Source organism: Uranotaenia lowii, chromosome 2 (assembly GCF_029784155.1).
Source record: "Uranotaenia lowii strain MFRU-FL chromosome 2, ASM2978415v1, whole genome shotgun sequence".
Classification (NCBI taxonomy): Eukaryota; Metazoa; Arthropoda; class Insecta; order Diptera; family Culicidae; genus Uranotaenia; species Uranotaenia lowii.
In genome coordinates, this window is record NC_073692.1 from 63,825,552 (window position 1) to 63,839,456 (window position 13,905).

Sequence of the window (13,905 nt, forward strand, 5' to 3'; positions counted from 1 at the left end):
TTATGAATGGGCTCGATACTGATAAGGCCAGATAGGAAGAAACAGCTCAGATGATGATTGCGCAAGAGGTAATCGAAGTTTGACTGAAGTCTTGTAAAGAGTAAAGTGAGTTCAGTGACATAGGACGCCAAGTCCCCCTAAAAATTGGATACAAAGAAAATCAACGAAAAGACACCGGTAGCACCTGAAAGGCCGCCGCGTCAAACCCGAGAGAGACGACGCTATGATCAAGATCAGCGAAAAATGTCATCTACAGTTGTTTCGTGAAATGTGAGAGAGGATCCCGCAGCACGAATACACTGCACCTACGAATTCGACTGCGGAAAAGGTTAAGTCTTATCTCTGCAGATTCCGTTGATAGGGAATGTCGAATTTGCGATGCAGAATGCTCTCGGGTAGAGAAGCTCTACTTCGCCACTCGAGTAGGGGTTCATCTGATTCGTCTTCGTAAAAGTCTCTAACGTGTGCTCCTGTGACATGCACAAGTCTATGATAAGCTGCTTTCAATCGGCTTAAGAAGAGCGAGAAAGCCCAGTGCTGCCAGATTTATGGAAAACCGAATCACGATTGGGATAGATTGCTCGTTCGGAGGGAGAACTTTCGAGTCGAGTGCCCCCGATCCTCAGGAAATCATATAAAGATAAGACTTTTCCTACTACGTATAGGGATTTGCTAGGCACGTCGCGTGCGTTGTTTAGGATACCCCACCGTCGCTGAGTACCTGCGTGAAGAACGCCATCTGTCTGTCGGAGGCTGCGTATAACTTTTCCGCAGTCGAACTCGTAGGGAGAATTCGCGAAATGCTCTCAGGTAGAGTGGCTTCACGTTTTCGGCGGGTGAGTCACCGTACGACCGAACGCGTGCTGTGACAGGCGCGAGTCTAGGATAAGCTGCTCATGATCGCCACACGGAAGGGCACAGGAGAGGGCCTCGAGCCATCACAAGCAGAGCCCAGACCTCAAGCCAAGAGGAAGTCAAGTCTAGAATCATGACAGAAGAGGCTGAGAAGTATACTGGAGGTGATTCGTAAACAAATATACTATTTCAAGCAGTTATGCCGTGACGCCAACTGACTGTCCATGGGGTGATGCCTATCGGATAGTCTTGGGCAGAACTAAAAGTGGGGGTGCACCACCTGAAACGTGCCCTGAAAAACTTAGAGTCATTATCAATGAGTTGTTCCCACAGCACGATGTTATACGCTGGCCAACAGTCCCGTATGACTGGGACACCAGCGCCGAAGGGCGTATAACGGTGGAAGAACTTCGCGAGATCGCCAAGTCTCTTCAACTGAGGAACGGCATTCCGAACGTCGCAGTGAAGGCCGCGATTATGGAGTTCCCCGATATGTTCCGGACATCGTTGCAACGATACGTGACGGAACGGGTGTTCCCTGACAAGTGGAAACCGCAGAATCTGGTCCTTCTGCCAAAACCGGGTAAGCGTCCAGGAGACCCATCAGCGTATCGGCCGATCTGTCTACTGGATACAGCGGGTAAGGTCCTGGAGAAGGTGATTCAGAACCGACTTCAGAGATACACTGAAAGCGAGGGCGGACTCTCGGGAAAACAGTTTGGTTTCCGTAGAGGATGCAGTACTGTAGATGCCATCCACTCGGTCATCGAGGTAGCGGGCTGAGCCAGGTTGACCAAGAGGAGAGGGCTACGCTTTTGCGCGGTGGTCACTGTGGATGTGAAGAACGCCTTCAACGCCGGCGAGGGTTTACGAACATAAGAGGTCTCGGCGGGTGTTCCACAAGGGTCAATACTTGGCCCGGTTCTGTGGAACATCGCTTACGACGAACTCCTACGAACGAGTCTCCCAAAGGGAGCTGAACTCGTAGGATTTGCGGATGATGTACCCAAACAGGTACCATTGCCGTTGGACCGTGCAATATCGTGTCCAAACGCGCAATAAAGTACCTAGGGGTGATGATAGACGACAGGCTCAGCTTTACGAGCCATGTCGATTACGTGTGCAAGAGAGCGGCAATGGCCACGGCCGCACTCACACGGATGATGCCGAACTCCTCGGCCATCCGAAGTAGCAAAAAAAAGGATCCTGGCAAGTGTGACCACATCGATTTTGCGGTACGGAGCAGCAGCCTGGAGGCAGGCCCTGGGAAGACACTGTAACCTGCAGCGACTTAGCAGCGTTTAGCGGCTGATGAACCTGCGGGTTATCAGAGGATACCGGACCATGTCGTCCTAAGCCGCCTGTGTAGTAGCGGGTGTCATGCCCATCTTGGTTTTGCTCGAGGAGGATGTCTATTGCTACGACAACAAAGACACGCCCACTGTACGAGATCTCGCCAATGAGGATTCGATGTCCAACTGGCAGCAGCTGTGGGACAGCTCAACTAGAGGAAGGTGGACCCATCGTCTGATCCCGCACATCGGGAGCTGGATCGGAAGAAGACCGGTTTGGACATGTGGCTTCGCCATATTGCCCAGATTGTGGAGACGAAGAGGAAACACCCGAGGATGTGGTGTTTGTCTGTCCGAGGTTTGCGGCGGTACATACTTCCATATTTACCGCCTGTGGGCCCGATACGACAGCAGACAACGTTGTACAGAGGATGTGTGCGGATTCCAGGTCAGGCCTCAAACCTTCAGGCGGAGAGGTTTTTTTTAAAAAAAAAAAAAACGAACACACACATATAGGATCTCAGTAAAACTTCATGTTTCTTTGAAGAGATCTAACTTACTTAACTCTAAGGCGTACATCTTTCAAGGATATTATGGCTAGCATCTTACAAATGTTAAAACCACCAGACCACAGAAAGAGCACTATATGTGACGTGATCGGGATTCGATCTCATGGACTCTGGCTTAGAAGACTGGAATGCTATCCTCTAGGCCACGACCGGCGGCAGGTTAATGTGGTCAACCCCGAGTCTTTATGATAAGGGGTCGGGTCTCGAGTCGTACGAGGAGGGATCAGGCCCCATATCAACAAGAGGAGGGGTACAACTGGTCACCTCGAGTCATTACGAGGAGAGGTCAGATTTCAAGTCGTTAGAGGAGAGATCAGGCCTTGAATCGTGCAGAGGAGAGGTAAACGTCGAGTCGATGCGAGGAGGGGTCGGATCTCAAGTCATTAGAGGAGGGGTCGGATCTCGAGTCATTAGAGGAGAGTTCAGGAGTCGAGTCGTAAGGATGAGAGGTTTTGCTGAAAGTGGTCTTGTTAATGAGTATTGCCTTGGAGCGCATCAGCGCGAATAGACCTCCCACTATTGAAGCATGGTGTACTGAACAGTTCGAGGTGGGAACCAGGTCTGCGGCCCCAGGTGGAGTTTAGGGAGTGGGGGGTATACACGGAGTATATCATGAGTCTTCCCATTGTACCCATGGACCCAGAGTAGCAAACTGGGGGGACGCAAAAAACAAGTGTACTATGGAGCATACTAACGCTTTCCATATCCATGGAAGTGACCAGAAGTTTAGGATCGAGTACCGTGTTTACGTTCTCGTGACGTGGAAACCTTTTTGCATGTCGAACTCTTTTCGACTTACCTTTTCCGGCACTGCACTTCCTGATTACGTCGCAATCGGGAAGTTTCGTCTACTTGTGAGACTTTACTTATGTGCCTTCGGTCATGTTCTGCCAGAAGTACAAGCAGTTGGATCATACGGCCGCCTACAATTGCAACAGTCACGCTGCCTTAAGTGCGAGGAGTATCGCGCCGAGAAAAAATCAAGAGTTCTCTGAAAATTCGCTCTAACAAATCGTAGAGACATGTTGTTCAATTCTTTGCCAGACTTTCAGAGTCCTCCGGGATTAATCCGTCTCCGAAGGACTTCCCTCCACTTTCTGGAAAGTCAAAACACCAGGCTTTCTTTCAGAATTCAGGCCCATCAGTAGATAACAGGAATGCAACAATTCCCAGAGAAACTGCATCTGATCCATCTTCTAATGATTTTCCCAGCTTTTCGGATGATGGTAAGATGAAATTCTCGGAAATTTTTGCATTTACCCTGGACTTTTTCAGCATACCAGGAGGACTATGATTAATAACATGTTTATATCTCTTTTGAGAGAATTCTTGAAAAAGAAAGCCTTTACTATAACTCTCATGTATTGTGATGTGTTCGTTTTATGCGAAACTTGGCTTTCTCCAAACATAGATTTCAACTTCCATAGACATAACATAATTCGCCTGGATCGAGATAGGCAAAGAGGGGGTGGCGTTCTTTTGGGGAATCAAGAAATGCTACTCTTTCTATCGTATTCCACTACAACCATCTCCAGGTATTGAAGTCGTTTGTTGCCAAGCTAGAATAAAAAGTCAAGACCTTTGCCTAGCCCCGGTTTATACTCCAACATCTTCAAGCGTGAGCCGGAACCAATTGGTGAATATTATTTCACTTCTTCCAGAACCCCGACTGGCATTCCATAGCTGATCTACAGTCTTTTTCCGAAGCATGTTTTTTTTGTTGTTTTTTTTAGACTGTAAATATGGAACCTATATTTTTATGTTTCATTACGAGGTTTCCAAAATTATTAATTTTGTAAAAATCGGTTTAGAAACAAGAAAGATACATTGGTTTTAGTCAGGAGTGTCAATTTGAAACTCCAGGAACTGTAACGGGTAAAAATTTTAAGGACAGGTGAGGGTTAAGTTTCATCTATAGCTGTGTTGCAAAGCACTGTGTTACAAATATTTTTGATTCGGGACTTTGGACTTCAGATTATTCCCGATTTCGTTTCCGTTTCGGTGTAAGCAAATTTAAAAAAAGGTTTTACCTGGAATGTGAGGACGAAGATGAGGAACAGGGCCATGTAAACGATCCGGAATCCAGTCATGCGTACCCCGGTCATACCGGACAAAAACAGCGTAATGGCCACCACCCAAATCCAAAATTTGATCAAAAACGAATTGATCAAAGTTCCGGTTCGGGTGATAAAAGCGGAGGACTTTTTCTCCAGTGGCCGCCCGGGGCCGGAACCAGCTGCCGTCGCAGCTCCAACCGTCACCTGCAACGGGGCCGCCATGTCCGCTATCGTGGAGGTACGCCGCTCCATCTGCTTCTCCTGGATCATCTGCCGCAGCGAGATCCAGAACATGGTTGTGAACGAGGATTTGATAAGCAGCGGTAGACACGGGTAGTCGCGATACTTGATGAACCCAATTTGGGCCAGATTTATTCCGGTGATCTGTTTGAAAGAAGAATACCGTGAGGAATTTTTCACAATTTTAAAGTTATTTTCATGAGTCTTACATTAACGGAGGACGGCAGCTCATCGTCGGTGAGTTTCATTCCGTAAACGTACTGAGCCAGCAGTAACAGTTCGGCGTAAATGACTAGGAATGGACTGGAATTCAACATGTTCTTCCGTTGGTTTGGCATGATCCAAATGAGGTTGGCCCAGATCAAGAGCACGAATGTTAACCAGCTGTGGTACATGATGCTCCAAGTCTGCGTATACAAAAATCGTAATCAGTATTATTTACTTAGGGCTTTTAAATTTATCAAACCCCAACTTACCATCATTATGACATTGGTGAATATGTAGCTGTTTTTGTAGATGAAGTTGGCAACATTCCCGGTGGCCAGCATGATCTGCTCAAAAAAGCTGGACGAATCATCCTCTTCTGAAAATTTTTTACGACCTAATTTAGGTTCATGTTCATTTTTTGTCGAGAGGTTAGTTCAAAAATAAAATTATAATTCGAGAACACGGGGTGCGTGCATTTGCAATTTTCATTGACATCGGTTTTGCAGGTTTGGGTGGCCAATCAGTTGGTTGTTGTTGGTGAGTTAGAATTTATGTACATTCATATCAGAGTTGTAAGTTCAATCACACAATTTCACGATTAGTATCAGCAAATATTTACAGGGTGGAGAAAATGTTCACAGCCGTGAGCAACAACCGAAAAGAACGAAAACGAAAGAGAAATAAAAATGTGTATAAGTAAAAACAATGATTCCCAGGAATCTTGAACTGAAAGCCTTGAACGGGTAACTGGGGAACTGCGAATTGTCGCAGAATGGACTTACCGATGGCATGCATCGCGATCGAGTCTTGTGGGATTGCATTTTGCGCATCGGATGCGGAAGCATCTCGCACCCTTCGAGTTCCGCCACGCATCAGCTAGAATAAATTAAGAATGGTTTTTATCAATCAAATCATTTGAGTTACGCTGATTTTCAACATATACACTGTAATCTGACACAGATAAATTGTAAGCTATTTTTCATTCATTCAGAAGCACACTGAAACACTCAGAGAAGAATGACAAAAAAGACGTAGAACATGTAGGAAAAATGAACGGTTAAAACAGGCGATAAATGAAGTATTAATCATACAAAATAAAATACGTACAGGTGTCCGCTCGTCCGGGGCGGAAGCGGACGTGGAAGCAGATAGCGTTGGCGCAATGACGGGAAAAATACGCCCTCTAGTTGCTCCATCTCGGCGTCTCTTGGATAAATCGCTCTAGACACATTAAAGCGTGTCCATTTGCGTGATTTTTTTTTTTTTGTTGGCCACGTAGATTTGTAAGATGATTTATTAAAGCACACAGATCCGATAGATGGTGATTTTTTCGATTTTCCAAAATGCAATTTTTGAAAATCGTTGCCGCGAGTGTTAGAGATCGCAGCCATTTATGAGTTACAGAGTGCAGTTGTGCGCAGTCATACAGAATAAGCACCATTCGCAGCGCAGTGAGCAGAATTAAATTATGAAAAATCACACGCGTAACCAAAACAAAAGTAATAACAGAAGCCAAACGGGTCAATTTTTGGAAACATAGAAGAGAAAGAAAGAAAAATGTGTTGTTTTTAAATAAAATACCTTAAATCAAAACTAAAATTTAGAAACTGAAATTTGGAGTTAAAATATTTTGCAGCGTTCTACTGGGTGTTATTTTTCAGCAACCGATGTGAGACGAGCAGCGACTTCTCTAAATGTTAATTTATTAGTCAGTTATAAACAGTATAGTATACAAGTGCAAGGGATACTACAAGATGTACAAAGAAAATGTCACCCCCACAGTTGCAAATTGGATTAATAGTTTTCACTAATAGAACTTTATCGTTGTCAGATAAAGCCCGGATTTAGAATTTTCTTAACTACTGGAGGTTTTAAGTAGCATTCTTTATCGATTCCCATGTTTGGAGATTCATACGATGAAAGGTATTAGAGGCTGTTCACAATTTGAGACAAATGACCAGTATTAAAAGACTCTCGATTTTGTGCACCATACATTGCACCATACATTGCACAAACATTTTAAGCAAATTCAAGCGGAAACCGAAAATTTGAAAAGAAAGATAAACGGGGAAAAACAATAATTTCAATCTGGAAAGATTATACGAAACGGGTTTCGTAAACGTGGTGTCTGGTTGGCACGATACGAAAATTAGAGGGGAAGCCTTAAAATTTAGAAAAAAAAAATGAGGAAAAAAGAGAGATAACTAATACTTAAAAAGAAGGTTTGAGCCAGGGGTGGAAAACAGAAGAAAAAAAACCAAAAAAAAATAGCGCTCAAATGTCACATTGATCTGATTTAATCACCGACCTGTGAGCAGGTATAAAATTTTATTTCATTAGAATGATCATTCTTAAAACTTTTTTCCAAGTCTTTGAGAGAGTTTTGCATTGGATAAGTTTACAAGTTTCACCAGACTGGGCATGCCTCATCTATAAAACAATAACTTTGTTGATTTTGTTTGGTTCCGGTACGAATTTGTATCATAAACGATTACAAATCTTTTCAAAAAGTGCTCAGTTTTCTGTCGAAAAGTAAAAAAAAAAGCCTGCAGCGAGTTTCTATTTGCCTGACCTAGGGTTTGAGGAACCTCTTGGCTGAACGAATTTCAGTAAATAGGTACTGTGTGTGGCTGAATTCATAGAAAGTCATCGGTTACCTTCATTCGAAGAGAGTTTAACTAAAAAAATTTTATCCGGATCGATTTAAAGCAACGGGTTGCGAAAATTGTTGGCAATGTATTGGGCCTTCGAAGCATTTCATTTTTTTTCAACCATCAACTCTAAACTTTGAACTCTTAACCTTCAACCATCAACTCTAAACGTTCAGTTTTTAAAAGGTTGTTAAAAAAATACTTTTTTGAACCTGACTTTCAACTTTCAACTCTGAACTATTAAAGTCTGCTTCATTTAATATTGGAACAAATTCTTTTGCTCATTGTGGCGCTCCTAGTGGACGGATTTGGAAACTTTTTTCACCCACGTGTCGGGAAATTCATTACCTTTCACCATGTATCTATGTCATAACACCAAACGATAGCATTTTGTAAACAACCGCCATGGAAGCCGAACGGAGAGATCAAATTGTGCACAGTTTTCTTACGAGTACGAGTACGAGAATTTCTTCGAAACAGCAATGAATAATTTTTTCAATTTTTTTTTTTATGAAAGAGTAAAGAAAATGCTACATTTGTATGAAAAACAAATTATGAATTCGTTAATAAATGACTGAACTACACGCAATTGTTTGTGTTCCAATATTAAATGAAGCAGACTTTACATCCGTCGAACTTGGTCAGCACTTGGTCGTACAGCTTTCGAGCACGGATTCTGGAAACATTGTTCTGCTTCAGCGTCCGATTTGGCTGTTTGCTGACTCGGAATGACCTTATTCCTTCCCGGAGACGAATTCGTCGCACCGTACTGTGAGCGGCCTGGAACTTATTGGCCAAATCGCGGTCTGAAAGATTGGTATTCCTCTTGACGGCCTTGATGACTTTCCCACGCAGTTTCCGGTCGACAGTTCCACTCCGACGCTTCGAATGCGGCTTCCGAGCCGTCGTCAATGTTTCCTTGTACTGCTTGATAACACGCCATACGGTATTTCTGGGCATTTTAAGCTGTTTAGCTAGCTTCGATGCCGACAACAATGGATTTTCATGAAAACTGTGCACAATTTGATCTCTCCGTTCGGCTTCCATGGCGGTTGTTTACAAAATGCTATCGTTTGGTGTTATGACATAAATACATGGTGAAAGGTAATGAATTTCCCGACACGTGGGTGAAAAAAGTTTCCAAATCTGTCCACTAGGAGCGCCACAATGAGCAAAAGAATTTGTTCCAATATTAAATGAAGCAGACTTTAACCACAATTAACTCTCAACTCTTAACTGTTAATTCTTTCCTCTCACTTTTAACTATCAACTTTTAACTCTTTAGGGGCCGTTCACTAATTACGTAAGCACATAGGGGGGGTGGGGAGGTTTCATATTTGCTTACGATCTCTTACTAGGGGGGTAGGGGGGGTTTCCAAAAATCTTACGTAAGAAATGTTATATTGATAATTCGTAACAGCCATACGAAACCATACTAATCAGGTTTTATTTTTATTTCTCACTACCTATTTGTTGGTAATTTTTGATGTTATGTTACTAACCTTTTAATGTTATTAATCTTTTAATTAAAAACACTGAATAACATTATTTAAAAAGATCGTCACTATTCGCTTTTCATCATTAAAATCTTTCTAATTGAGAAATTCATAGAAACAAAAAGGGAATTGGTGCGTTCTGACACCACAATTTAAAAACATTTTATTTCGAAAATGACTTCATCAAAACCGATATGGGGGCTTTATATAATAAATTTCTAGACAGTTTTTTCAGTGATACCAACCAAGCCACTACCAACTTTAAATTTTACAAACTATTCATCAAAAAAATCGTAAAACTTTATCGCTTATCGATGAAGTGAATCTCAGCTTTTAGGTTAATTAACAACGTAATTGTCGTTAAACATTTTCGCACCAATTCTAGTAGCATAGAATAATTTTTTTTTTTTGAAGATTTTTGTGATTTTTAGTTCAAAAACAAAACATATTTTTTATGGTTACTTGTGCTTACCTGATTTCTCACTTGTTTCTTTATCGGAATTTAGATTTTGTATTGTTAATTCGATTGTGGAAATTTATTTAAGATTATTGTAACCCCGAACATGCCATGTCCTTAAAACTTAATGTTTACTATAATCGTTTAAGACATTTCATCTGTTGTTTCGTATAAACTATGCTTTTGAAATGCAGTAATTAAGTTTTACTTAAAAAGTGCTCTGGTTTGAAGCATGGATGACACATTTTTAAAATTTTCAAGCTGGTTTTTGAAAAAACGTGTCAATTTCTTATAGAATTAAAAACGTAAGATCTTACTAGGGGGGGAGGGGGGGTTTCGAAAAATCTTACTTTTTCTTACCAGGGGGGGAGGGAGGGTTGAAAATTTCCAAAATCGTGCTTACGTAATTAGTGAACGGCCCCTTACTCTAAAGGCTTAACTCTCAACTCTGACTTCTGACCTCAAAACTCTAAACTCTAAACTCTGACTTCTGACCTCTAAACTCCAAACTCCAAACTCCAAACTCTGAACTCTGAACTCTGAACTCTGAACTCTGAACCCTGAACTCTGAACTCTGAACTCTGAACTCTGAACCCTGAACTCTGAACTCTGAACTCTGAACTCTGAACTCTGAACTCTTGACTCTTGACTCTGGACTCTGGACTCTGAACTTTGAACTCTTAACTCTTAACTCTGAACTCTGAACTCTGAACTCTGAACTCTGAACTCTGAACTCTGAACTCTGAACTCTGAACTCTGAACTCTGAACTCTGAACTCTGAACTCTGAACTCTGAACTCTGAACTCTGAACTCTGAACTCTGAACTCTGAACTCTGAACTCTGAACTCTGAACTCTGAACTCTGAACTCTGAACTCTGAACTCTGAACTCTTAACTCTGAGCTCTGAACTCTGAACTCTGAACTCTGAACTCTGAACTCTTAACTCTTAACTCTTAACTCTTAACTCTGAACTCTTAACTCTTAACTCTTAACTCTTAACTCTTAACTCTTAACTCTGAACTCTTTACTCTTTACTCTTTACTCTTTACTCTTTACTCTTCAATCTTTACTCTTAACTCTTTACTCTTTACTCTTTACTCTTTACTCTTTACTCTTTACTCTTTACTCTTTACTCTTTACTCTTTACTCTTTACTCTTTACTCTTTACTCTTTACTCTTTACTCTTTACTCTTTACTCTTTACTCTTTACTCTTTACTCTTTACTCTTTACTCTTTACTCTTTACTCTTTACTCTTTACTCTTTACTCTTTACTCTTTACTCTTTACTCTTTACTCTTTACTCTTTACTCTTTACTCTTTACTCTTTACTCTTTACTCTTTACTCTTTACTCTTTACTCTTTACTCTTTACTCTTTACTCTTTACTCTTTACTCTTTACTCTTTACTCTTTACTCTTTACTCTTTACTCTTTACTCTTTACTCTTTACTCTTTACTCTTTACTCTTTACTCTTTACTCTTTACTCTTTACTCTTTACTCTTTACTCTTTACTCTTTACTCTTTACTCTTTACTCTTTACTCTTTACTCTTTACTCTTTACTCTTTACTCTTTACTCTTTACTCTTTACTCTTTACTCTTTACTCTTTACTCTTTACTCTTTACTCTTTACTCTTTACTCTTTACTCTTTACTCTTTACTCTTTACTCTTTACTCTTTACTCTTTACTCTTTACTCTTTACTCTTTACTCTTTACTCTTTACTCTTTACTCTTTACTCTTTACTCTTTACTCTTTACTCTTTACTCTTTACTCTTTACTCTTTACTCTTTACTCTTTACTCTTTACTCTTTACTCTTTACTCTTTACTCTTTACTCTTTACTCTTTACTCTTTACTCTTTACTCTTTACTCTTTACTCTTTACTCTTTACTCTTTACTCTTTACTCTTTACTCTTTACTCTTTACTCTTTACTCTTTACTCTTTACTCTTTACTCTTTACTCTTTACTCTTTACTCTTTACTCTTTACTCTTTACTCTTTACTCTTTACTCTTTACTCTTTACTCTTTACTCTTTACTCTTTACTCTTTACTCTTTACTCTTTACTCTTTACTCTTTACTCTTTACTCTTTACTCTTTACTCTTTACTCTTTACTCTTTACTCTTTACTCTTTACTCTTTACTCTTTACTCTTTACTCTTTACTCTTTACTCTTTACTCTTTACTCTTTACTCTTTACCTCTTTACTCTTTACCCTTTACTCTTTACTCTTTACTCTTTACTCTTTACTCTTTACTCTTTACTCTTTACTCATTACTCTTTACTCTTGACTCTTGACTCTTTACTCTTTACTCTTTACTCTTTACTCTTTACTCTTTACTCTTTACTCTTTTCTCTTTACTCTTTACTCTTTACTCTTTACTCTTTACTCTTTACTCTTTACTCTTTACTCTTTACTCTTTACTCTTTACTCTTTACTCTTTACTCTTTACTCTTTACTCTTTACTCTTTACTCTTTACTCTTTACTCTTTACTCTTTACTTTTTACTCTTTACTCTTTACTCTTTACTCTTTACTCTTTACTCTTTACTCTTTACTCTTTACTCTTTACTCTTTACTCTTTACTCTTTACTCTTTACTCTTTACTCTTTACTCTTTACTCTTTACTCTTTACTCTTTACTCTTTACTCTTTACTCTTTACTCTTAACTCTTTACTCTTTACTCTTTACTCTTTACTCTTTACTCTTTACTCTTTACTCTTTACTCTTTACTCTTTACTCTTTACTCTTTACTCTTTACTCTTTACTCTTTACTCTTTACTCTTTACTCTTTACTCTTTACTCTTTACTCTTTACTCTTTACTCTTTACTCTTTACTCTTTACTCTTTACTCTTTACTTTTTACTCTTTACTCTTTACTCTTTACTCTTTACTCTTTACTCTTTACTCTTTACTCTTTACTCTTTACTCTTTACTCTTTACTCTTTACTCTTTACTCTTTACTCTTTACTCTTTACTCTTTACTCTTTACTCTTTACTCTTTACTCTTTACTCTTTACTCTTTACTCTTTACTCTTTACTCTTTACTCTTTACTCTTTACTCTTAACTCTTTACTCTTTACTCTTTACTCTTTACTCTTTACTCTTTACTCTTTACTCTTTACTCTTTACTCTTTACTCTTTACTCTTTACTCTTTACTCTTTACTCTTTACTCTTTACTCTTTACTCTTTACTCTTTACTCTTTACTCTTTACTCTTTACTCTTTACTCTTTACTCTTTACTCTTTACTCTTTACTCTTTACTCTTTACTCTTTACTCTTTACTCTTTACTCTTTACTCTTTACTCTTTACTCTTTACTCTTTACTCTTTACCTCTTTACTCTTTACCCTTTACTCTTTACTCTTTACTCTTTACTCTTTACTCTTTACTCTTTACTCTTTACTCTTGACTCTTTACTCTTTACTCTTTACTCTTTACTCTTTACTCTTTACTCTTTACTCTTTTCTCTTTACTCTTTACTCTTTACTCTTTACTCTTTACTCTTTACTCTTTACTCTTTACTCTTTACTCTTTACTCTTTACTCTTTACTCTTTACTCTTTACTCTTTACTCTTTACTCTTTACTCTTTACTCTTTACTCTTTACTTTTTACTCTTTACTCTTTACTCTTTACTTTTTACTCTCAACTCGTAGCTATCAATACTCAACTCGTAGCTATCAATACTCAACTCGTAGCTATCAATACTCAACTCGTAGCTATCAATACTCAACTCGTAGCTATCAATACTCAACTCTTTACTCTTAACTCTCAACTTTTTATTCTCAACCTCTAGACTCCAGACTCTAGAAATCTCAACACTCAACTCTTCTCTTTCAATTTTCACCTTTTAATTCTCAACTGTCAACTTTCAATTCTTTACTCCAAATTCTGTACTCTCAACTTTAAACTTACAACTTTCAGCTCTCTCATGTCTCAGCTCTCAAACTATCAATGTTCGAGTTCCAATTCTCTACTCTCAACTCCTAGCTCTCGACCTCGACTATCAATTTTCTTCTATAACATCTCAACTCTCAACTCTAAACTTGAAACTCTCCACTCTAAAATTGAAACTCTTAAAAT

The 13,905-nt window shown here is 39.6% G+C and overlaps 1 protein-coding gene across 15 annotated transcripts in view; it reads right to left on the reverse strand.

Moving 5' to 3' along the window:
- LOC129748355 (piezo-type mechanosensitive ion channel component-like) overlaps positions 1–13,905 on the reverse strand; it is a 157,406-nt gene that overhangs the window by 67,466 nt on the left and 76,035 nt on the right. For 11 of the 15 annotated variants that reach the window (XM_055742946.1, XM_055742943.1, XM_055742948.1 and 8 more), the window contains 4 exons: positions 6,003–6,096; positions 5,490–5,614; positions 5,223–5,420; positions 4,747–5,157 (listed from right to left, as the gene is read on the reverse strand). In XM_055742946.1, coding sequence (XP_055598921.1) covers positions 4,747–5,157; positions 5,223–5,420; positions 5,490–5,614; positions 6,003–6,096 — 828 coding nt within the window. Of the gene's footprint in view, positions 1–4,746; positions 5,158–5,222; positions 5,421–5,489; positions 5,615–6,002; positions 6,097–6,327; positions 6,442–13,905 lie in introns of all 15 variants that reach the window. The other 4 variants (XM_055742947.1, XM_055742940.1, XM_055742944.1 and 1 more) reach the window with 3 other exon arrangements.